This window comes from Macaca fascicularis, chromosome 2 (assembly GCF_037993035.2).
Source record: "Macaca fascicularis isolate 582-1 chromosome 2, T2T-MFA8v1.1".
Lineage (NCBI taxonomy): Eukaryota > Metazoa > Chordata > Mammalia > Primates > Cercopithecidae > Macaca > Macaca fascicularis.
In genome coordinates, this window is record NC_088376.1 from 46,365,539 (window position 1) to 46,392,202 (window position 26,664).

Consider the following 26,664-nt stretch of genomic DNA (forward strand, 5'->3'; position numbering starts at 1 on the left):
ACTTTCCTTTTCTTTTCCCTAATATCTATTACCTTTCAGGCTCATTTGCTGATTTTGGATTTCTTAACATTGGAGTACCTTAGATTGGTTTTTGGACCTCTTCTCTATCACTGCCTTAGAGATTCCATCCAGTCTCATATTCTCAGTATCATCTCTATATGATACGCAATTATCATCTCTATATGTTAGTCATATGCTGACGACACTCAAAATTATATTTTTCTCCTAGACCTCTCCTCTGAACTCCAGAATTCTACATCCAACTGGCTACACAACAGCTCCACTTGACTAATACACATCCCAAACTTAACAAGTCAACCCTGGGCTCATAATTTTCCCCCCAAACCTGTTACTCTTATAGTCTCCCCTAGTGAATAATGGACACTTCTATTCTTTTAAAATGTATGTACATGCCTGTCCTTAAAGGTCTCAAGTGTTTCCCCACCTCATTTGGGCTCTCCATGACCTGTCTCTTCTCACTGCTCTGCTATTTCTCTCATACTCTCCCTTGTTCGCTCCATACCAGCCACATTGGTTCTCCTGCCCCACGGGGCCTCTGTATCTGTCATTTCCGATTTCTCTACAGCTCTGTCCCAAATGTCCACATGACTCCCTCTTTTACTTTTTTCAAATATCACCTTGCTGAGGCCTTTCCTGGATACCCAATCTAATATTACAAGCCTGCCTTCCCATCATATACTCCTAGCTACCCATCCCTGCTTTATTACTGGCCTTATGTCTTACCATGAGTGCACTGTATACTTTGCTTATTTATTTTGACTGCTATGAAGCTCCTCAACTAGAAATTCTTTTTTTGTTCACTGTTGTATCCCCGGTACTTTGAGCAGTGGCTGGCACAAAGTAGGCTGTCAAAAAAAAATTGTTCAATGCATGAAGGGAATCAGTGATAATAAGAGTTACCTCTTAGGTAGAAAGGTAAGTAGAAAGTAAATGAGATAAGTACTTTGTACATGTTAATGCACAGTAAATGTTAATTATTTACATTTATTTCATATACCCATGTGTATTGTTGGCAATAATTTTTGGTGGCAACTATGTGAAGGGAAGGAGAAATTCTAATTAAAAGGGATGCTATGGAAGTACATGGGTTTGCAAGTTAGCCTCAGGCAAGGTAAATACAGCTGATGGGAACACCCTGGAGTTTGGCCCAGATAACAAGCTCCCAGGCCGGCCTGGGGGGTGGGGGTGAGGGAATGTGGGAGGAAATGTGTAGGAGGAAGGCTGGAAATCATCTGAGTGGGTTCATGGGGTCTGTACATAGTCTTCTGGATGGCTCTGGGTGAGACCTCTGGGCTATACTGCTGTGTGCTGATGTCCGTCTTGAGTATCCCTAGCAGTGCTCAGCTCCCAGGGTAAGAGACAGGGCTTACAGTATCTGTCTGTCTCTAGGACTTGATGTACACACCCTAAAGCAACAAAGAACTCCAAGTCCAGGGAAATGAATTGCTGCATATGTTCATATACTCTTTAATAGGATGCTTTGGTATTCAAAATACAAATCATTATGTTGGGTAACAGCATCATAGTGCCTCTATCATACTGCTTTTTGCCTAACACATAGTGATGTTACATGTGTTTTCATAGGCTGAAGCAAAAATGAAGTTCCTACATCTAAAGGGTCATTATCATGGACGAAACATATCTTAAAATGAAAAAATACAACTTTAAAAAGGCACTCTAATTCTTCAAGCTATAAAGAATGCATAATTCTCTAAAGCCTTTGTATCCAGATATAGCTATTTGATTAATGGGTATAGACAGAGTTGAATAGAACTCTTTTGTAAATCATGTCATCTTTGAATTTTATAACTCAAATGTGATTTACATGGATTTCCCTGAGTTTACTAATTGGCTTCCTACACTCTCATTAAACAGTCCTGGCAACAGAGGCAAAGAAGCTGTGTAAATGCTACCTTCCCATTGACAGTGTGAACGCAACCCGGGATATGTAGAGCAAGATACTGTGTCCTGTAACCATGTAACATCACAGAATACTGCCCAAACCTTTCCCAGTTTCAGAGAGGACACAGTGGCAACGTCTTTAGTACATGCCTCAGCATTTCTCTACAATTTGGAATTCGTTTCCCATGAGAATTTCAACTCTGCTTGTTACACTAGTGCAGAGCCTCTGCTGTGGCTGAGAGCCTCTGATTGCACTCTTTCAAAGTGGGGACCTTAGACTCTTTATACTAGAGTATGGGATGTGCATGTGTATATGCACGCATAGATATGCAAGTATGTATAAATACATACATATGCTGTGTATGTACATATTATAAGAAAAAAAATAAGCAGAAAATGACAGATCCTGATAGAAAAGAAGTGAGGAAAGGGATGAAAATGAAGTGGAAGGGAATTAGCATTTATTAAGCTTCTGCTACAAGGCCAGGCACCCAAAAAAGAAGGCAGTGTGGGGAACAAAGATGGGGATATGCAGTTACCTAGATGTTAAGGAAATAACTTGTAAAATTATCTTCCTTAAAGGAGAGTGATATAAAAATGAATGCTGGCAACCTGTCAGGGAGGGCTTGTCAAGCCATTCAGAGGGAGAACAGAAGGCTATGGGCACTGATTTTGGCTTTGTCTCCCCTAGATGCTGGGCTGCTGTCTTGCCATGAGATGAGTTATCTTTGAAGTTCTGCTGAGCAGTCTAGATAGAACGACTTAAAAGTGCAAGTCCCTAAACAGGGTTCAGCTTCCCAGCATACAAATATGCTCAGAGAACCAAAAGAGGTTAGGAAAAAAACAGCCCAAGACATTTCCCTTTAAGCCCTAGGAAAAGCTAGTAGTATTCAAAATTAAAGGGATTCTGAAAGACTATATGTTGGAGGTTTCTGGATATTGGTATCAGTTTTTTGTTTAGGGGGCTTTTTTCTTTTGTTTCACTCAGGGGGTCTCAAGATTTCTGTAATTGCATCTTGTGATTCCTCTGAGGAATTTGAGGTGATGGGCAGAGGGGAAGGGTGACCTTGCAGAGTCCCTGGGCAGGTAGAGGTAGAGTCAAGCTTGGGATGCGACAAAGACAGAGGGATGAAAGTGATAGCTCATTCTGGAGAGCTTCAAAGTAAGCCCTCAGGAAATCCTGTTTAGGAATTTCTGGCCAATTACAGGTTTTGCTTTGGTTGCTTTTGCTTTCTCTACTCCCACTGCCCTAATATCACATCAGATGTCTTCAGCATCACCATGTTTATTACAAGAGACCTCTCTACCTCCACTTGCATTTTGGGCTAGATTGCATCATTCAGTCCAATTCTCCATCATTGCCTATGTCCACATTCTTTGCCACATAACTTTGCAGTGCTCTCCCACTGTGGTCAGGGATTGGCTTGGCCTCTGTACTCTGGACTATGCCATATAATTTTCCTTGGCCAATGAGATATTTAGAAGATATGATACAAGCACAGTATGGAAATGGACCTTCTTCAACACTGGGGCTTGCTTTTCTATCAGGAGAAGAATGACAAACATGTGGCACTAGCAAAGCCTACCAGTCAAGCCTACTTTAGAATAGAGCCCCCAACAAACCAACAGACATATACATAAGCTTAGCTGGTATGAGCAGATGCACCCAGTCCAACCCCGATCAAAATGGCTAAAGCTTGCAGGTGTGTGATCAATAAATGATTACTGTTGGATGACCCTAGGGTTTTGTGGTTGTTACACAGCAAAAGCTAACTGATACAAGTGCTGTTTGGTCCATGTTCTTCATGTCTGCCAGAGTCATATTCCTAAAATGGAACTACAATGATCTTAAAATTATTTTGCCTAGGACCCTTCAATGACTTCTTGTTATGGGCTGAACTGTGTTCCTCCAAAATTCATATGTTGAAGTCCTAAACCCCAGTAGCTCAAAATGTGACTGTATTTGGAAATGGAGTCATTGAAAATGTAATCAGCTAAGATGAGGTCATACCAGAGTATGGTAGGCCCCTAACTCAATATGACCTGTGTCCTTATAAAAGAGGAAATTTTGTGGTAGACACGCATGAAGGGAGAATGCTATGTGAACACGAAGGCAGAGATTGGGGTGGATTTGTCTAGAAGCCAAAGAACATTAAAGATTCCAGAAATCTTCTAGAGGCAAAGAGAGAGAGAGAGAGAGAGAGAGAGAGAGAACAGATTCTCCTCCACAGCCCTCAAAAGGAGTTATCCTGCCGATACCTTGATCTCAGACTCTGGTCTCTAGAACTGCGAGACAATACATTCCTGTTATGTAAGCTACTCCCCATTACTTATAGGTTATAGTCTAAAGTCCTTCGCAAGATACATAAGTCCTTTCATGAGTTTGTCTCTGATTTCACTGTATCCCACTTGCTTCAGCCTTGCCCCATTCACAAGCCATGCTGAACTATTTACAGAGCTTCCACTGGCTGCTCAAGAGACATTGTCCATGCTGATCCCTTGGCCTCAAATGCCCTTGTGGCTACCTTCTACCTTCTAGTAGACCCCAGATCTTTACCTAGGTAACTTCTATTTATATTTCAAGCTCCAGGTTGGGCATCATCTCTGGAAACTTTCTCCTGACTTTCTCAATCCTAACTGTAGGGTGATGTCCTACTAAAGCTCCTTATGGACACTATAGAGATATTTCTATGACAGCAGTTATAAAACTGTGGCAAGTTGTTAGCTACACATCTGTGTCCTCATCAACAGTCTTGATAATGAACCTCTTGAAGCCAGGGTCATAAACTGTCTGTTCTTGTATTCCTAGTAGCTAGCATGGTGCTTGGCACAGAGTGGCTGTGCAGCAAATGTCTGTGGAAAGACTATGTGTGTGTTTATGTGGAAATATCCAAACAGATGTGTTCTTGGCATAGGGAGATATATTCTGCTTGTGTGACAACTGGCATTTGAGTTTGCTTGGCATCAAAAGCACCCAGTTAAAGACCAAACCTCACTTCTTTCTTTTTCTTCATTTCCTTCTTTCTCTATAACTACCCAATTTCACATGCTTTATAATGCTTTTAGATGTAAGTGACTGTGAATTATTATCAACTGTATGCCTTTCATCTTTAAGACTGACAGTCTAAGTTCAACATCTCTCAGGAGGGAGAACTATTATAACTATATTTTTGCTTACCAAGAGAATTGTTAATGGTTATCCTGGAGGGAAAAAAAATCTATAAATATCAAACTCGTAAAGAAGCCTTAAGCTTACATTCTTCCTTTACTAATGAAATTCTTTCTGACGATACTGCCAGAATTGCTACGTAACCATTTCACTGAGAAAAGAGACCGAGTCTGTAGTAAATTTTTTCTTTTACCTGTTTAGTTCTTATTTTGGAATCCGAAGACAGATTGTTGTAGGTATAATGTGCTTGTGTGACTCCACAGAAGAGAACAGCAACTATTCCTGAAATTAAAAAACAGATCAGTCAAAACCAATTCTATTTTCCATCCAAGTCAAAGGGTAGGGCTATTCCCACTGGAAAATAGACTTGGTGTCAGTAGAGTTAAAACTGCTAGTAGTTACCATGATAATGAAACCTAGGTAAATCTTGCTACTTGCTTTAAACAGGGTTTAAACAGGGTCTTGAAGGATTAAACCTAAAGAAAAACATTAAGAAGTAGATTCTTCCTGGAGATAAACGGGTCCCTGTTCATGAGCTAGAAAAATTTTATTTGAAAACATGAACAAAAGACTGCATAGTCAACCCTGGGTTTTTCATAGCCAGTGCCAACTACTTTGCTGGATTTTATACTAAATACTGGCTTATTTTCTGAAAGATATTTGCTTTCCACTGTATAATTTGGGTAGCCTGAAGAGGTTCCTGTCATACCATAATTTAGTATTAAAAGTGACGAGTGACAAACCTAAGACATCTACAAGGGTTTTGCTGCCCCTGCCAATGCTCCTACTTGCCAAGCAAGAGAGAGGAGACCTTGTTTGTTCCTGTGCCTCTTTGGAAAGGCTAGGTGCTCTGTCCTGCTGCCGAACATACCCAAGGCATTCACTCCTTGAAAGTAAACTGGTCTGTTGTTGTGTGATTCCTACCAACAGTGGACCTTTAGTTGCTTCTTGGCATCTGCAGGGTTTATTCCTTAAACCATATATCAGCTTTAAATGTGACATGAAGTCACACATACACTAGATGCTTTCTGGAGACAGAGGAATAGCGACCCTGAGACCGATGTGCTATCTGTCCCCGGGCTCTGTTATTCTCTGTGTTATTGTCCCTGGGCTGGAGTGGGGAAGCAGTGGGAGTTGGCACTGTACTTTGGATTAAAGATTAGCTCAATTATGGGAAATTGGGCATAGAGGAGGGCTTTGGGAAAAATGCAAGATATAAGTATTCTTCGACTCAGACCAAGGGGATTGAACTGAATTTTAAGCAGCAAAATCTTTCCAACTAAAAACACTCATAAATTAAATGCTGATGATTCTTAAGAATATGGAGATATGTGAACTGAATACTGACATTTCAAGTGAATCTGCAACAAAGAATTTTAAAGAACTGAGCTTTTAAAAAAATACGTAGACTGTATGCTTCCACTTACATGTTGGTTATTTTTCAGGTGAGCACTGGATAAAACATTGCTAACACATATTTACATAAGTGTGTAGAATCTACATGACTTATTACCTTTTAACATTATGCTTCAAAATTTTAGACAAAAGAATAAAACAAGTAGGAAATTTTACCATGAAATATCTATTCAGTGGGCAATTCAACAGATTTTTTTGGTAACTTCTCAGTTTCTTAGCATCTCTTCAGAAATTCTAAGGCAAAAATGCTTACAAAATATTTTACTCATCATAGAATTTCTATTTTAAAAAGCAACAAATACCAGGGGAACTTTCAGTACGCTGAAGCCCTAAGTACTTCAAAGCACAAGGAGGATTACCCTGTATACTATTTTGGCATAAATCATTTCTCTTTATTTATTTAAAAATGTGACCTATGTCTGTCTAGTGTGTAGTCTATTAGGGGTTTTTCTGGGTGAGGTTTTGCTGATCTGTTCACTGTTGTGGAACTGTTTTGACTAGATACTGATCTGTAGAGAAGTAGTGAATAAAAGGGCAGGTGTGTCTGTGTATGGATAGCAAATAAATTCATTGTAAGAACAAGAATAGGTAACAAAGAAGTGTTATAAAGGATAAGGAAGGGACTAAGATTGTCTGAATACCTACTGTGGGCCAAGAACAGTGCTTGTTTCATTTACATCTTCTTGTTTACTGCAGTGAGTTACTATCTCACAACAGGCTCACAATGATTAAGCAGTCTCTCTCACTGCTGCCTTCTTTTTAGTAATAGCATCCATTCTTTCTGCTGCCCAGGGGGAAACTTTGGGACCACCCTAAGTGCACCTCTCACTGCAAATCAGCAATTTTGTTTACTTGTCCTTCAAAATACACCTTGAACCCAAACACTTCTCAACATCTCCATTCCTAGCATCCTTTTCCAAGCCACCATAACTTTTGGCCTGGATTACAACAATAGCTTCCTAACTGGTCTCCCTGCCTCCCATGGTAGCCCCTAGCACCCTAGCAATAATGCTTCTTGAAAAACTAGTCAGACCATGTCAGGCCTTTGCTCAAAACTTTGTAATGGATTCCTGTGGCTTAAAAGGTACTGCAAGATCTGTTCCTGCCCCTTCCCCACTCCCCACAATTTGCTGACCTCTTCTCTGACCACTCCCCTCCCTCCGCCTTACCTTTCAATATCCTCTCTAAATGTGTTCTGCCAGGGACCCTTGTACTTCCTTCCAGGTCCTACTGTTTGGAAAGCTCTGCAGATATCCACATGGCTCCCTCCTTCCTTCAAATGTCTGTTTAGATGTTACATGAACAGACAGGTCTTCTTCATCCACTCTGTACAAATTGCTCACTCTCATCATTCTCTACTTGCTTTATTTTTTTCCTGTATTATATACTGCTACTTGATATTTTATATATTTACGTGTTTACTTTCTGCCTTCCTGTATGATATGGTTTGGCTGTGTCCCCACCCAAATCTCGTCTTGAATTGCAGTTCTCATAATTCCCACATGTTGTGGGAGGGACCTGGTGGGAGATAACTGAATCATGGGGGCAGCTCCCCCATACTGTTCTCTTGGTAGTGAATACGTCTCACGAGATCTGATGATTTTATAACGGGTTTCCCCTTTCACTTGGCTCTCATTTCTCTCTTGTCTACTGCCATGTAAGGTGTGCCTTTCACCTTCCACCGTGATTGTGAGGCCTCCCCAGCTACGTGGAACTGTGAGTCCATTAAACCTCTTTTTCTTTATAAATTTTCCAGTCTTGAATATGTCTTTATCAGCAGCATGAAAACAGACAAATACACTGTAACTCAAGGCAAAGCTCATTGAAGGCAGAGGGATTCCTAACGCTTAGAGCAGTACCAGGCACATGGTAGGCACTCCGTATTTGTTGAATAAATACAAATACAGATTCAACATTTATTTGTTGAATAAATAAGTGAACATTCCCATCTCTATTGAACAAGTAAGACACTAAAGTAATTTACTCAAGGTCACCTCTAAAGTGACAGAGCTGAGATCAAATAGTCCATAGACTCCCTGTGCTTTTCTGCCTATATTAGACCATCTGTGAATGTTTTAAGGTGATCTTAAGCCATCTAAAAAATATCATTTCTGATATCCCAGGAACCAGCCAGAGATTTTATGAAAAAGATTACATATCTGAACTAACTGGGCTTATCATTGGAGAATATTTTCCCTAGTGGCTGCATTGGTTATCATTTCCTTGCCTCCAGTAGAAAACTAACAGGCAATGTTGTTGCTAAATACCTTTTGAGTCTTGTATGGATGGATATGTCATATAAACAACAAATAATGGAGAATGAACCTGTATGACCAGAGGCTTGGTGTTGTAATGAAAATAAAACAACAAAATTGATCTGACCCTTAGTATTAGCATACACAATCATAATTCCATAGCTTAGTAATTAATTCACACAAATTACTGTAATTAGTATGACTCTTACAAGCCAAACACATTTTGAAAATGTCTCATCTAAATACATCTATTATCTATAAAATTCTCCACCACTGAAACAAATTCAAAATTGACTGTTTTCTACCTTATGAAAGAACATTTTAATTGTCACTATGATTTTACATACTCATGCTTGTGAGCCCTAGTTGTGCTGCTGTTATGTGAGGTCCTAAATAGTTCTCTTAAATTCTATGAACCTCAGATTCTTGTGTGTAAGAAAGAGGGTGAGGGGGACCCTCAAGGGACCCAGAAATGCTTTTTGTGCCAGTCATCAAACTAGTGTCCCAGCTCCAAATCCATCCATCTTTACTGGCTCCGTGATCCTGGCACTGGGGCCTACAAACCATGCTTCCCTTTGCCAGTGCTGTTGGATCCTGCCAGTATGAAGTGCCAGAGGATGACTAGAACCCAGTGGAGGAGAGAAGGGCTTGCTCCTTCCTATTTGCCTGCTCTTCCTCTTAGCTTCATCTCAGCAATGACACACCCCAGAGAGGGCAGCCAGGCAGTGTCCTTAGAATTCTGGATCCTAGCCCAGTGGTTCCCTCTTAGGAGCTTCTAGATTCATTTCCCTTTGCTCCTCCTACTCCTAGGGTTCACAATTGCTTCCTGTAAGTATTACCTCTCTGATACCTTTGTGCACACTTTGTACCTTTTGAGATCTCCACCAACTCTCTACCCAATTTCCTGAATTAAACTCTGTCAATAGCCAGATTGTTTTTTTTTTTTTTTTTCTGAGTGAATCCTGGCTGATATTCTCTTGTGGGTATCTTCTCTTTCTAAACTTTGATAATTCTTGGAAACCACAGTTTTCCATTTGAAAATAAAATCCAACTCGTATCTTCCCTGTCATAACTGAAACAATGAGGAACACTAGGGGCAGGCAAGACCCTGTGTGGTCCAAGAGAACTGGGACTCATCCTCTTTTTAATCCTACCCATGGTTGGAATTGGTATTTTTACAAAGTGATATGGTTATATGGTTTGGCTGTGTCCCCACTCACATCTCATCTTGAATTGTGGTTCTCATAATCCCCATGTGCCACGGGAGGAACCCAGTGGGAAGTGACTGGAGCATGGGTGTGGTTTCCCCCATGCTGTTCTCATGATAGTGAGTGAGTTCTCACTAGATCTGATGGTTTTACATGTGTCTAGCATTTCCCCTGCTTGCACTCATTCTCTCTCTTGCCACCCTGTGAAGATGTGCCTTCTGCCAGAATTATAAGTTTCCTGAAGCCTCCTCAGCCAAGCAGAACTGTGAGTCAATTAAACATCTTTTCTTTATAAATTACCCAGTCTCAGGTATTTCTTCATAGCAATGTGACAATGGACTAATACAGTAAATTGGCACTGAGTGGGGTGGGGTGTTGGTATAAGGGTATTCAAAAATGTCGATGCAACTTTGGAACTGGGTAACAGGCAGAGTTTGGAACAGCTTGGAGGGCTCAGAAGAAGACAGGAAAATGAAGGAAAGTTCAGAACTTCCTAGAGACTTGGGGGACTCAGAAGACAGGAAGATATGGGAAAGGTTGGAGCTTCCTAGAGACTTGCTGAATAGCTTTGACTAAAATGCTGATAGTGACATGGACAATGAAATCCAGGCTGAGTTGGTCTCAGATGAGGAACTTGCTGGGAACTGGAGCAAAGGTGACTCTTGCTATGCTTTAGCAAAGAGACTGGTGGCATTGTGCCCCTGCCCTGGAGATCTGTGGAAATTTGAACTTGAGAGAGATAATTTAGGGTATCTGGTGGAAGAAATTTCCAAGCAGCAAAGTATTCAAGAGAACTCAAAGCATAAAACATGGGAAAATTTGCAACCTGACAATACAATAGAAAAAAATAAAACCATTTTTCTGGGGAGAAATTCAAGACCACTGCAAAAATTTACATAAGTAATGAGAAGCCAAATGTTAAGCACCAAAACAATGGGTAATATGTCTCCAGGACATGTCAGAGACCTTCACAACAGCCCCTCCCATCACAGGCCTGGAGGCCTAGGAGAAAAAAAACGGTTTCATGGGCCTGGCCCAGGCCTGCCCTGCTCTGTGCAGCCTCAGGATGTGGTGCCCTGTGTCCCAACTGCTTTAGCTCCAACTTCTACATGGTGTAGAGACTGTGGGTACACAGAAGTTAATAACTGAGAATTGGGAACCTCCACCTAGATTTCAGAGGATGTATGGAAATGCCTGGATGTACAGGCAGAAGTTTGCTACAGTGGTGGAACCCTCATGGAGAACCTCTGCTAGGGTAGTATGGAAGGAAAACGTTGAATTGGAACCCACACAGTCTCCACTAGGGCACTGCCTAGTGGAGCTGTGGGAAGAGGACCACTGTCCTCTAGACCCCAGAATGGTAGATCCACTGACAGCTTGCACCGTGTACCTGGAAAAGCAACAGACACTCAACACCAGCCCATGAAAGCAGCTGAGACAGGGTTGTACCCAACAAAGCCACAGGGTCAGAGCTGCCTAAGACTGTGGGAGCCCAAGTCTTGCATCAACATGACCTGGATGTGAAACGTGGAGTCAAAGGAGATCATTTTGGAACTTTAAGGTTTAATGACTGACGTAATAGATTTTGGACTTGCATGGGGCCTGTACCTCCTTTGTTATGGCCAATTTCTCTCGTATGGAATGCAATGCCTGTACCCTTGTTGTATCTAGGAAGTAACTAACTTGCTTTTGATTTTACAGGCTCATAAGCAGAAGGGACTTGCCTTGTCTCAGATGAGACTTTGGACTTGGACTTTTGGGTTAATGCTGGAATAAGTTAAGACTTTGGGGGGCTGTTGGAAGGGCATGATTGTGTTTTGAAATGTGAGATATGAGATTTGGGAGGGCCAGGGGCAGAATGTTATGGCTTGGCTGTGTCCTCACCCAAATCTAATCTTGAATTATAGTTCCCATAATCCCCATGTGTTATGGGAGGGACCTGGTGGGAAGTAATTGGATCATAGGGACAGTTTCCTCTATGCTCTTCTCATGATAGTGAGCGAGTTCTCACTAGATCTGATGATTTTATAAGCATCAGGTATTTCCCCTTCTTGCACTCTTTCTCTCTCCTGCCGCCCTGAGAAGAGGTGCCTTCCGCTATGATTCTAAGTTTCCTGAGGCCTCCCCAGCCATGTGGAACTGTGAGTCAATTAAATCTCTCTTTATAAGTTACCCAGTCTTGGGTATTTCTTTACAGCAGTGTGAGAATGGATAATACCCAGCCTTTATATTGGAACAAGTGGTTTGGAGAGAGAAATATGTTAGACCTGGAACTATTAATGAGGCATAGCCCAGACTTGGATTTATGTCTTCCAATTCCCAATCCTATAATCCTTCCAAAACACAAGCACTATCCTATGGTAGAGTAGCTACTGTGACATGTAAGTGTAAAAATGCAGTTCCCATTATATGTTTGAGCTGAAAGATTATCTGCCAGCATTGTAGTAGAAAGGATTCTTTTCTTAAAGTCTGGATTTCCTCCAATTCTGAAGGCCTGTCATTTTCCTTTGTATTACTTCATTAATCCACTAGGATGAACCCTTCAATTCAGCCTTTTTTTTTTTTTTTTTTTTTTTTAAGGTCAAAGAAATAATACTGGTTCCAAATGAAACCTTTAGGCATTTTGAATAGAGGCCAATTTTCTCAATAAGTGAAGACAAGAAAAACTTAGGCTTTCAAAATTGTTTCAATTTCAAACAAGTCTGAAGTAAAATTTAAAAATATATTGTTACCATATCTTCTACTCATAAGAACTTAATTTTTTCAAATAAGCTATGAGGTTTAAAGAGAAACTCCCAAAGTCGTCTCCACATAGAAAAGGATGTTTTTAAATCTCTAGAACACAAACCTTCAGATCAAAGGGCACGGAAAATAGTGAGTTCTGATGACTCTGCCCAAGTGACAGAAGCAGTTCACCCCACAAAGGAACCCACTCCCTCTCTCCTTCTCTCTTACTGCTGTTTCTTACCATTTTGCCTTGCCTGTTCTTGTCACTTGCAGGCTTTGCTTAATTTACAGCTTATATCACTGTCCTCTCCATATATCGGAAGCCACTTGACTGCACTTGGAAGTGCAACAGTGGCCCAAGAATCCACGAAGCAATGACTCTGTCCAGTGTTCCTTGAATATTAGTGTACATCTGAATCACCAAATCACCCGGGGAACTTGTTAAAATGCAGATCCTCCTTCAGTAGGTTTGGGGTAGAGCCCCCAGTTCTGCATTTTTATGCTATTAGGGGATGTCCATGATGCTGGTCCTTGGACCACACTTTGAGGAGCAAGTCTTTCACTAACGTCTGGGTCTAGGTATCAACTCACCCTTGCTAAGAGTTGGCTCTGACCTTGTATGTCTTCAGAAGAGATTTTTCCCTTATTCTTGACCTTTTAGCATTTTGGAACAATTATAAGACATCTTCAAAGGAGTACCGTCATTTTTGCTACCCTTTTTTTTTGGCTTATAAATATCTTTTGCTAACTTCCAAAAATGTTTCAAAATTATATTTTTGTGTTTTATTCTTTGGTTTTCTTTTTCTAGCTTTCCAGAATTGGCATGGTTCTGTGAAGTCATTTTAGTTTCAGAGAGTAATTATTATCAAGAAAATCTGAGCGGTTTTAAAATTTTTTTACTTTACTTTAAAATTACTTCCTTTTCATCCCAACAATATTGGAATGTGAAAAAATTACATAAAATAAAATTGATGATATACTTTACTACCAAAAAGTTGAATAAAACTTTTTCTTTCAAAAAAAAAAAAGGGAAATAAATCACATCTTTTGATCACAATGTTATAAGGCTGTCATATTTTTTATCACAATGTTATGAGACTGAAAATTTAAAAAGCATAGGCTAAATAAATGTATCCACTGGAGACTTTAAAATGCAGTTTTTTAAATTAAAATTTGAGTTGAGGCCAAATGCAGTGGCTCACGCCTGTAATCCTAGCACTTTGGGAGGCTGAGGAAGGCTGATCACCTGAGGTCGGGAGTTCAAGACCAGCCTGGTCAAAATGGCAAAACCCCGTCTCTACTAAAAATACAAAAACTAGCCAGGCATAGTGGTGTGCACCTGTAATCCCAGCTACTTGGGATGTTGAGGCAGGAGAATTGTTTGAACCCGGGAGGTGCAAGTTGCAGTGAGCTGAGATTGTGCCATTGTACTCCAGCCTGGGCAATAAGAGTGAAACTCCATCTCAAAATAAATAAATAAATAAATAAATAAATAAATAAATAAATAGAGTTGAAGGTGAAATCAAATGTGAAATTTTAGATTATTTAGAAATAAATAACAATAAGTTTATACCACATACCCTATCAAAACCAATGGGATAAAAATCAAATAATTATTTAGTGGAAAATTGATAGTCTTATGTGCATTTTATTAGGACAAAAAGATTGAAAATCAGTAGACTATTTACCTCAAGAAACTGGACAAGGGACATAAAAATAGACCCAATGTAAGCAGAAAAAAACTTGACAAAGAAAAATGAAAAAGTAGTCAAAAAGAATATATGAAAAAGAGGACTTGGCCACTAAAATAAAGAGCTGTAAAATAAGAGGTCCATACCTCTCAGCCCCTGTGGTATCTTGGGCCTCGATGCTTCCCAGGTTGCCATTCTCTGGCCATGGCTACAGGCGTAACACGAGTGATGCTGGCCAATAGCTTCACTCTACTGAGACTTAATGTTCTCATCTGGCTGGCGGCTACTGGTCTCAGAGGTCTGTTTTTAGTATAATGCAATATGATGGATATTAAAATGCTTTACAAACTCAATACTCTTAAGTAAATATAGGGTTTTGCCATAAATATTAGGAGATGAAAGGAAGAAGACAAAAAGGAATAACTTGGAGAAACTCATTTCAGGGATAAACACAGCAACGTTTCCTATTTAACAAGTGACTGGGAGATAGTACATACTTTGTACATTCTATGCCCTTTTTCACCTTTGTTGTCTTCTCTTCACCTTTAACTCCTGCATCAAGGAAATCAGGTAGAAATGTGCTTGCTCTTCCTAGTAATCTAAACTTAGACAATTCTCAGTAATGTCACAATTAAGCTACCAGACTTACATGAGTGAGTTTGGTATCTGGTATTTTTCCACTCAATTGCTAGTTATCTGTTGAGATCCTATACTGAGTAAAGCATTGACCATGGGTATGAGGAACACAAGAATGAATAAAGCAGGCCTAGGCCTCAAGCGGCTTTATGTCTCCTAACAGAGATAAGATATATACAAAGACATCTAAAACTGGGTAGAATAGTGGGTGATAACAAAGGAGTTCTCAAAGGGAGTACTTTCTTTAAGGCTAGAAAAGCTGAGAGAGGGATGAAGAATGTTTTCCTGAAAGTGGCAGAGGCATTTAGATCTTGAAAGATGAGAAAAATTTGGGAGTGCAGGTTCATGGGGAGGGACTTCAGCAAGAGCAAAGGGAGAGAGGCAGGTGATTGTGGGGCATATCTGAGACACATGCACTTTACCAGCACACTTGGGCTTATCCATTATAGATAAGGAATAAATACACATGAATTAATTTAAAAAATTTTTGAATACAAAACTTAATAGGAGAAACAATTAATAAACTATGCTTAATTGTCAAACTATTTATTATAAGCACTAAGGTATTTATCTTGCATGTTTTGTTAGGCCTGGTATACAAAAAATTAGAAATATAAAATATCTAGTATGTCTACCCTCTGCTGGCAAAATATTTCTTCATTTGCTTTCCCAGTAAAAATAAAATCTGATCATTCTGTTTCCATCTCTGCTGGAAAAACAAGCAATCCTTAAATGCAACTCTTGTGTTACATGTCCAAGATCTTAGATTTAAATTGTATGTATGGGGCCCTGCAGCAATGATGAATGGACTCAACTACATACATCTGGGTCCATGTGGAGTGGGTCATGCTCAAAAATATCTGGAACCTAAAATAAATAAGGGACTCTGAAAGAAATCAGGAGGTGGCCTACAAAAAATAATAAGAGCATCTGACTCATGTTTGTGCACAACACTGCCTTTCAGTGTTTGTACAGTGAGATTTTAGTAATGGGCAAGAGCCCAAAAGATTGACTGCAGGGACTCATTTATACAATTTTGGATAAGAACTAGAACCAACACTTTCTGATGCTATCTAAAAGAACTGTTTTGAAAAACCACAAAGAGGCACACAGTTAAACTCAAGTTAATTGGCAAGCAAAGAAATTTAGGAAACAGCATGAGGAGATCTATGATTCTTGGGGAAAAATAATGATTCTGCTGGCAAGTAAATTATTTCCAGAGAGATCAATTTTCAGAGAACAATTAATTCCTTTTGTTTAACGCAGTACCGTTTACACTGTTCTCCATGACTTCCACTTCTGGGCCCTCTCAGAAAGCATTAGTGCTACTAAATATAGTACGTCTATTTACTTGTTGATATGATCAAACTTCAATGTGTGGTTGTAAATTATGTAAGAAAAAATGTGCAATACTGGGTCAGAAAACAGGATCTATCTGGTCATAGTTCAGACACTTTGCTAGTTTGATGACTGGTGCAATGTAAATCCATTGCCTCGTCCATTGCTTCCTCCTCACTAAATTGAGGAAGGTAGTCTGTTTAGTGGTTTTCAAATAGGGGTATATAAGACAATCCAAGCAAGCAGGAAGAAAACGTAAGATCACCATAATTTTAATTAGCACTTTTGTATATTCTAGGGTAATATAATTACCCTTGTGGGCAAAAAACCCAAAATGAACATTAATGTATAAGCATTTGTTACATAATAAATCTGTTTTATTTCTTGCCAATAAGGGTCAAGAAACTCTGGCAAGCATTGCTCTAGATGACCTCTAAGCACCTTCCAATTGTAAATATCTGTGATATAAATGGTTCAGTTTTTACATTTGCTTCAAGGTCTGCATACATGGGATTGAAGAATTGCATGGGGTTTAACAGCTTCACTTGACTTCCTGTCAACTAGATTACCCAGTGTCTCCCTCTTGACCTCTATCTCCTTAAGAGCTAGGTTCCTGACCTGCTGTATTATCGCTGACTCATAACAGTGTCCAGCACATGTCAGGTACTCAAATACACATCTGTCAAAGGAATGAACTTCTACTTCAAGAAACGTTTATGTGCTTTGAAAAGAGAACACACGAAGATTAACCCTAATTCTTACATATGCATAAATGTTTATATGAATTTATTCCTGGCAGTGTCCATTGTCTTCTAATAAATTTTCTTATTCAAGACTATTGTCACATACAGTCTCTGCCTCTGATAACATTACTCCAGAATTCTTTACTCATTAAAAGTTGATGAAGCCGTCAGATACAGAAGTAGAAAAATAAGTGTCTGTCACATGAAGCATGCTTTGCCTTGACATTAAATGCAGACTTGAAGAGTTTCTAAGACTAGAGAATACTGCATTTTTGGACAGGAATATTGATTATATCACCAGAACACAGAAAAAGAATGAGTAAGAAAGAAAAAAAAAATGTGTCTTGCACTCAGATGGTCCTCTGAGGGGTTTAAGAGGTTGATAGGTTATTTTTCATGCCACATTTTATTTATTTTTGATCTACTAAAAAGAGAGATTTCTGACAGGTTTCCTACAATCACTGAAAGTGAACCTGGAACTGAGAAGTCAAAGATTTAACAAAATGGAAAAATCCTTCAGGCAATATGAAAGTATCCAGCTTTCCAAAGAGTACAATTGCTGTCTAGTTCACCATATTTGGCAACTCCATAGTTGGCAGATTAATAATGCATCTGCAGAATATAAGAGCATCAATATAGAAAACAGCATGAATCTATGTTCTTATTTCTGATTCCTCCAATGCTGAGTATAGATATGCACTTAAGTGTTACTTCAAATCTATGTTGCCAGGTTTAGAAATTTTTGTTTAAAAATATCCTCTATGTAAATTCTTCATAACATAGTAATGAGTACTTATGCAAATTATCTTGAGGTCTGGAGAAGAAGGAAAAACCTGTTTTGCTTAGATCCCTGGCATGGCACCTCAAGTTTTGGTGTTCATTAGGTTTACCCTCCTTACCCTGGTCTCGTTCTAGTTCTCATTTCCTTGGAGTCAGCTAACACGTTTACATCAACGTCACCTAAACCTGTGATCGGCAGTCTCATCCCAGATGTCCAGGCCAATTGCCCACTGTACTTTTCCACATGAATATTCCACCCTTGTGTGGAATTCTGAAGGTCCTGGAATGAACTGATTATTGTGTCTCCTTTTGGCTGCATGTATTCACTCACTTGTATTCTCCATTTTGGTGAAATGAACCACTGACCCAACAGACACAAAAACCTGGGAATTATCCTTGACTCCCTTTTCTTCTTCACCCATATGTTATTTGTGCCATCTTCTGACAATTTTCTACATGCCTGTGCAGAATGTGGGTTCTTGGGAAATAATTTTACCTTTTTCCCTATGTCTTCTGGCACCACGAAGAGTTGTTAAATAATGACTGAAAACATTTACAGTGAAGAAAGCAGGGGTAAATTTGTCCACTGCTTTAGCTACATGTGCAGGTTATTTGAATATTGAAATGAAGAGCTATTCGGTTCAAGGAAGTGCAGGTGTGAGTTAATGAGTTATTATGCGAGAAGACATATTTTACACCTGTGTTTATTGAGATGGCATCATTGCATGTTTGCCTTTGGTTCAGTGTGCTGGTTAACTAATCCCCTTGAGAATTGTAGGCACTATTTCTGCAGCTTAAACGCCTAATATTTTGAGCCTCAGGGTTTTTTTTTTCCCCCCAGCTTGGAAATCACTCTCACCTCACCTCATTTGTTGGTGGATTGTTGGTTAAGTTGGATTCACCTGGTTCTGTCAATAAGAAAGCAAACCAGTTTTAAGGTAAGAGATGCTGGCTAATGACATGTATTTGGAGGCTAAAACTGGCCAGATTTGTTTTGAGAAACAATTCAAACTATTCCCCTCCTGGAGATTTGTTTTATTTACTGAGCTCTAGAAATACATTTCCCATCCAGTCATGCAATGCATCAGTGGCCAGCCAAATGGAACACATTCACCTCTGAGCTAAAAGCCTTCTTAAGAGTTTGAAAACAATTTTTGCCCAAGTGAGAAATGATGAGATGAGAAATAATAAGCCAACTTACTTACTCAGACAAGTGAAATCTCAACATGTCCAGTAATAGTCATTTCATTTGGAAATCTCTCCTCCTTATCTATTGCAAAATAGACTTTCTCAAGTTCCCCTTTTTCCTCACTGCTTACTCTACAAAAGCCTTTTAAGAACTGACTTGACAAATGTATAGCACCTCAGTTTCCAAGTGCAGCTTTTCCTATCATGGCAATGTAATTAGGCCCTTGTGATTTGAGACCAATAGGCAAACAGGCTTGGGGGAAGGGATTGAGATGATTTAACTGTTTGTGTTGTAAACACAACTTGCATGTGCTGAGCACTTCTTTCTTTCAGACATCTTGGTCATTCCTTAATGAATGGGCCAGAGTGTTACTTGTTTTTAACTTTCTACACTTTCATTGTTTTTAAGAGTCGTTTACTTTCTAGAATCAGACTACAAAGCCCAGCCCCACTACTTAATAATCAGGACTTTTTTTTCCTTCATATTTCTGGATGCCTGTTTTCTTAAATGGAAGTTATTCTAAGCTGAGTAAATAGTGTTCTATACTGTTTAACTTTTTGTATGAGAAAATGAGGTATACCAGTGGCCCTCTTCCCCCTCCTTTGCCTCCAATGAACATAAAATTGCCCTAGGAATCTAAAAATGGAAGCTACCTTTATTACAGCAATGCCTGGAAGCAGAGAAATCATTAGACACGGTGTCAATGCTGCCATTAGAAATCTTACTCTTTGGGTGTTTAATGACTGTCCCTAAAAGCTTGCTTCTAGCAAAAACCTGACCCCCAAAGTCTCAGCTGGGAAACAGAGTATAAAAATGAATTTTCAAACAACCTGTCCAGCTGTGCTTTTCCGTTATCTTCATAAACTGGAAAGCAGCTTCTATGACAGGATTCAATTCCATTAGAGATTACACTATAAATAATACTGCTGAAGTATTTTCAATATTCATTTTAAAATAATGGCTCAGTAACCTAATGACTTTTAGAAAACAGCCCTCTGCACAAGAAAAATCTACCTGATCCAAAATTAGGCAGTCATGTATACCGGGTACCTCATGGAGAGAATTCCTTAGGGTCATGTATTTACCCAAAAGCCACATTCTGTATGTGTACAATGTCCTTCTATTACAAAGTAATAAATTCCTTTGACTTTAGCAGTAAGGAAAATAGAGATGTCAATTAATAGGATGACTTATTCCAATTCTTTAGCAAGTCAGCTAAGATCCAGAAACCAGAGACACATGCCTTGGTGGCTGATTTTGTAAGGAGGGCAGACACATCCGTATATGTTCTCTTCTTTCTATGCTCTCTGGACTTGTGAGAAGTCCCTAATGTCCCTTTCTCTGTGCATACTCTCATCCTCCATAAAGATTTTTCACTTGCATTTTATATTCTGCCCTATCTTCCCAAATAAATGTTTTCTCAATGTGCTTGTATATTTCAAGTAGCAGAGATTCAGATTTCTGGGTAATAGAAACACCAGCCTTCATTTGCATGTCTAAAAGCCACTTGTTTCCATAAAACCAAGTTCTATGTGACTATTGAACACTGGCAGGTGCAATTTCCAAGAGACTGAGATGAGGTGGCTACAAATGTGGCCCTTGAAGTAAAAGATGATCAAAATAAATCAAATGATCATCATGAAATTAGTAACAACTGAAAGTGAACACAGGCGATGTGTTAATGAGCAAGCTGCTTACACTGAAGTGTTCATGATGAATCTGATAAGAAGCTGAATTGGAAAGGATAATGAACACTGCAAACTGTCTTTAAAAGCTTGATTCTTTTTGTTTGTTTATCAGTATGCACCTGGCATAAGATGGTCCCAAGTATCCTAGCCTAGAGGCTGTGCTGTCTTTGAGATTCTCTTCCCTTCTGATCTGTCACAAAGTTATACAGTTTCTTTTGTTGAAATACCTAATGGACTTTTCCTTCCTTTGTACCATTTAGATTTCTTTGTTTGCAAGTAATAAAAACAGACTCTGGCTAGCATAATCAGAAAGGAATTTATTGGAAGGAAGTGTGATAGCTCTTAGAAAGGAGGCATCATGGCTGCTCCAGGGATCTGGTGGCAGGAATAAATAAATAGAGGTTCTCAATAGGGCTCTGCTGTTGAACAGGTGCCAGCAGTTATACATCCTCCTCTCTCCCTCCTAAAGTTTTACATACCAGGGGAAGAGTGTCTAGTTGACCTAGCTTCAGATGTCCTCATTCTCTTTTTCAGGGGAGGGTGGTACACGTTGATTAGAAGATGTTATCCATTGGAGTCGGGGGTAGCTTCCTAAGAAACATCAGGATGCTATTACCAGTGGCAGTGAGAATGTGTGCTGGGCAGCCAGAACCAACATGTGTCCACCACATTCCTCTAGACAGAGCTCTTCCTGTCATGCCTATATGTCTTCATTTTTAACTTAATAATGGGAAAATAAAGTTACAGATTAATGAAATTTATGATATATCATTTACTTGATGTATGGATCTGCTGTGAAGTATTTGGACCAGTGGATGTGTAAAATCTGTAGGAATATTATCAGGCACAGAACACTTACTACCTTATAAAGTGATCTGTTATTCAGGTTTTGGGAGTTTTTTTCTTTTGTTGAGTGAAAATTATTCATTCCACTGCTCAAACGATATTTATTTTGTGCCTACAATGGTTCAGTCATTCTTTTGGTGCTGATAAAGCCCTCCTGAACTTGACAGTCTAACTTCTGCCCATTAATCCTAATTCTACATCGGCTCTAATTTTGTACTTTAGAACTACAGAGAGTAAATCAAATAGTGCAGTGCAATCTAGATGCACGTATATGAACAATAACCAGTAAGAAACTATAAAGAAAGAAGTTCCCATTTACTATAGCACCCCAAAATATAAAGTAGCTGCTAAAAAGGTACTTAACAAGAAATTTGTAGGTCTAATGTGAAGACAACTATAAAAATTTACTGAGAGCCATAAAATAAGACTCAAATAAATGGAGAGTCATAACATATTCCTGGGTGGGAAGACTTGATGTTATAAAAATGCCATTTCTTTTCAAATTAATCTAAAAATTTAATATACCCCAATTATAATTCCAAAATTATTTTCTGTTTGGAACGTGTTATTTTCAAGTCCACCAGGAATAATAAATACATGAATATAGCAAAGGAGCTTTTGGATATGGGAAAGAGGAGTGAAAGATTGACCTACTAGATATTAAAATAAACCACGAAGCTGAAATAATTGACACAGTGAATATCAAACATTCAGTGGAACAAATGAAAGCCCAGAACATACAGATACACATACACATACATGTGTGTGCACATACACAGACATTTTAAATAGGTAAAAGTTGATGGGTGTTAAGACAAGTGACTTATCATCTGGGAAGAAAATCAAATCGCTACTATACCCCACACCTCATATCAAAACATATTCCAGTTGGTTTCTGATGCAAAAACAAAATCAAACAACTTTTAACAGAAATTATACACTACCATTAAGAAACACTTGGGTTTTCTATATATTTTTTCTTTTTTATTATTTTTTAGACTGCTAAGTTTGTGGACATACCATCCACTTGGGCTTTCTAAGGAGGCGATATAATTAACCACATAAAACTTGAAAATGCCTATGCCAATCCCTTTCCCTTACCCAAATGAACAAAACAGAGCATAGTTAAAAGGTACAAGTGCAAATTGGAGAATATTTATAGCCTATATGACAGTCAAAGGTTAATTTTCTTTTCTTTCTTTTTTTTTTTTTTTTAAGAGACAGGGTGTCTCTTTGTTGACCAGGCTAGAATAGCTCACTACAGTCTTGAACTCCTGGGCTCAAGCAATCCTCCTGCCTCAGCCTCCCTGATAGCTAGGACCACAGTGTGTGCCACCATGCCCAGATAAGTTTTTGTTTTTGTTTTTTTTCTTTTTGTAGAGACTGGGTCTCACTATGTTGTCCAGTCTGGTCTGGAACTCTTGGGTTCAAGCAATCCTCCCCACTTGGCTTCCCAAAGTGCTGGGATTATAGAAATGAGCCATTGGTCCTAGCCAATTTTCTCCATAGATAAAGAGTAACTAAACTACAATGTGACAAAGATAAACATCTCAACAGGAAAAAAGTAACAATAAAAAAAGTAACAAAGGGCATAAACTGGTAGCTCACGAAAGAAGAAATACAAACAGCAAATGACATATAATTAAAGAAGCTTTTCCTTCATAAAAATATAATAAATGAAACCAGAAGAAAATGGAACTTGATTATCAAATTACCAGCGATTAATAAGATTTGGGGGGGCTCATCCAACTTGGCCAAATAGGAACAGCTCCAGCCTCCAGCTCCCAGCATGAGTGACACAGAAGATGGGTAATTTCTGCATTTTCATCTGAGGTACCAGGTTCATCTCACTGGGGAATGCCGGACAATCAGTGCTAGTCAGCTGGTGCAGCCCGACCAGTCAGAGCTGAAGCAGGGTGAGGCATTGCCTCAACTGGGAAGCGCAAGGGGGAAGGGAATCCCTTTTCCTAGCCAAGGGAAAGTGAGACACACAACACCTGGAAAATCAGGTAACTCCCACCCTAATACTGCACTTTACCAAGGGTCTTAGCAAACGGCACACCAGGAGATTATATCCCACACTTGGCCTGGAGGGTCCCATGCCGATGGAGCCTCCCTCATTGCTAGCACAGCAGTCTGAGATCTAACTGCAAGGCGGCAGCTAGGTTTGGGGAGGGGTGCCCGCCATTGCTGAGGTTTAAGTGGGTAAACAAAACCACCTGGAAGCTCGAATTGGGTGGAGCCCACCGCAGCTCAAGGAGGCCAGCCTGCCTCTGTAGACTCCTCCTCTGGGGACAGGGCATAGATAAACAAAAAGCAGCAGAAACCTCAGCAGAGGTAAATGACCCTGTCTGATAGCTTTAAAGAGAGCAGAGGATCTCCCAGCATGGAGGTTGAGATCTGAGAACGGACAGACTGCCTGCTCAAGTGGGTCCCTGATCCCTGAGTAGCCTAAATGGGAGACATCCCCCACTAGGTGCAGACCGACACCTCACAACTCACACAGTGGGGTACATCCCTGAGACGTAGGTTCCAGAGCAAGAATCAGACAGCAACACTCGCCGTGCAGCAATATTCTATCTCCTGCAGCCTCCGCTGCTGATACCCAGGCAAACAGGGTCTAGACTGGACCTCAAGCAAACTCCAACAGACCTACAGCTGAAGGCCCTGACTGTTAGAAGGAAAACTAACAAACAGAAAGGACACCCACACGAAAACCCCATCAGTACGTCACCATCATCAAGACCAAAGGCAGATAAAACCACAAAGATGGGGAAAAAGCAGTGCAGAAAAGCTGGAAATTCAAAAAATCAGAGTGCATCTCCCCCTCCAAAGGAACGCAGCTCATTGCCAGCAACAGAACAAAGCTGGATGGAGAATGACTTTGACGAGTTGAAAGAAGAAGGCATCAGTCAATCAAACTTCTCAGAGCTAAAGGAGGAACTATGTAACCAGTGCAAAGAAACTAAAAACCTTGAAAAAAGAATGGATGAATGGATAACTAGAATAATCACTGCAGAGAAGACCTTAAAAGAACTGATAGAGATGAAAACCGTAACATGAGAAATACGTGACAAATGCACAAGTTTCAGTAACCGACTCGATCAACTGGAAGAAAGAGTATCAGTGATTGAAGATCAAATGAATAAAATGAAGTGAGAAGAGAAGTATGGAGAAAAAAGAGTATAAAGAAATGAACAAAGCCTCCAAGAAGTATGGGATTATGTGAAAAGACCAAATATACGTCTGATTGGGGTGCCAGAAAGTGACGGGGAGAATTGAACCAAGTTGGAAAACACTCTGCAGGATATCATCCAGGAGAACTTCCCCAACCTACTAAGGCATGCCAACATCCAAATTCAGGAAATACAGAGAACGCCACAAAGATACTCCTTGAGAAGAGCAACTCCAAGACACATAATTGTCAGATTCACCAAAGTTGAAATGAAGGAAAAAATGTTAAGGGTAGCCAGAGAAAAAGGTCGGGTTACACACAAAGGGAAGTCCATCAGACGAACAGTGGATCTTTTGGCAGAAACTCTACAAGCCACAAGACAGTGGGGGCAACATAGTGTTGGACATAATGTTTGAAATTCTGGCTAGGGCAATCAGGCAAGAGAAAGAAATCAAGGGTATTCAGTTAGGAAAAGAAATCAAATGGTCCCTGTTTGCAGATGACATGATTGTATATTTAGAAAGCCCCATTGTCTCAGCCCAAAATCTCCTTAAGCTGATAAGCAACTTCAGCAAAGTCTAGGATACAAAATCAATGTGCAAAAATCACAAGCGTTCTTGTACACCAGTAACAGACAGAGAGCCAAATCATGAATGAACTCTCATTCACAATAGCTTCAAAGAGAATAAAATACCTAGGAATCCAACTTACAAGGGACATAAAGGACCTCTTCAAGGAGAACTATGAACCACTGCTCAGTGAAATAAAAGAGGACACAAACAAATGGAAGAACATACCATGCTCATGAATAGGAAGAATCAATGTTGTGAAAATGGCCATACTGCCCAAGGTAATTTATAGATTCAATGCCATCCCCATTAAGCTACCAATGATTTTCTTCACAGAATTGGAAAAAACTGCTTTAAAATTCATATGGAACCAAAAAAGAGCCCGCATCTCCAAGACAATCCTAAGCCAAAAGAACAAAGCTGGAGGCATCACACTACCTGACTTCAAACTATACTACAAGGCTACAGTAACCAAAACAGCCTGGTACTGGTACCAAAACAGAGATATAGACCAAAGGAACAGAACAGAGCCCTCAGAAATAATACCACACATCTACAGCCATCTGTTCTTTGGCAAACCTGATAAAAACAAGAAATGGGGAAAGGATTCCCTATTTAATAAATGGTGCTGGGAAAATTGGCTAGTCATAAGTAGAAAGCTGAAACCGGATCCTTTCCTTACTCCTTATATGAAAATTAATTCAAGATGGATTAGAGACTTAAATGTTAGAACTAAAACCATAAAAACCCTAGAAGAAAACCTAGGTAATACCATTCAGGACATAGGCACGGGTAAGGACTTCATGTCTAAAACACCAAAAGCAATGGCAACAAAAGCCAAAATTGACAAATGGGATCTAATTAAACTAAAGAGCTTCTGCACAGCAAAAGAAACTACCATCAGAGTGAACAGGCAACCTACTGAATGGGAGAAAAGTTTTGCAATCTACTCATCTGACAAAGGGCTAATATCCAGAACCTATAAAGAACTCAATCAAATTTACAAGAAAAAAACAAACAACCCCATCAAAAAGTGGGCAAAGGATATGAACAGACATTTCTCAAAAGAAGACATTCATACAGCAAACAGACACATGAAAAAATGCTCATCATCACTGGCCATCAGAGAAATGCAAATCAAAAGCACAATGAGATACCATTTCACACCAGTTATAATGGCAATCATTAAAAAATCAGGAAACAACAGGTGCTGGAGAGGATGTGGAGAAATAGGAAAACGTTTACACTGTTGGTGGGACTGTAAACTCGTTCAACCATTGTGGAAAACAGTGTGGTGATTCCTTAAGGATC

The 26,664-nt window shown here is 39.6% G+C and overlaps 1 protein-coding gene across 1 annotated transcript in view; it reads right to left on the reverse strand.

The window, feature by feature from the left end:
• The window catches only part of SLC9A9 (solute carrier family 9 member A9), a 586,998-nt gene that overhangs the window by 281,094 nt on the left and 279,240 nt on the right, over positions 1–26,664 (reverse strand). Inside the window, exon 9 of the mRNA XM_005546010.4 lies at positions 5,286–5,374. Within this exon, the coding sequence (XP_005546067.2) occupies positions 5,286–5,374 (89 nt within the window). The remainder of the gene's footprint in view (positions 1–5,285; positions 5,375–26,664) is intronic.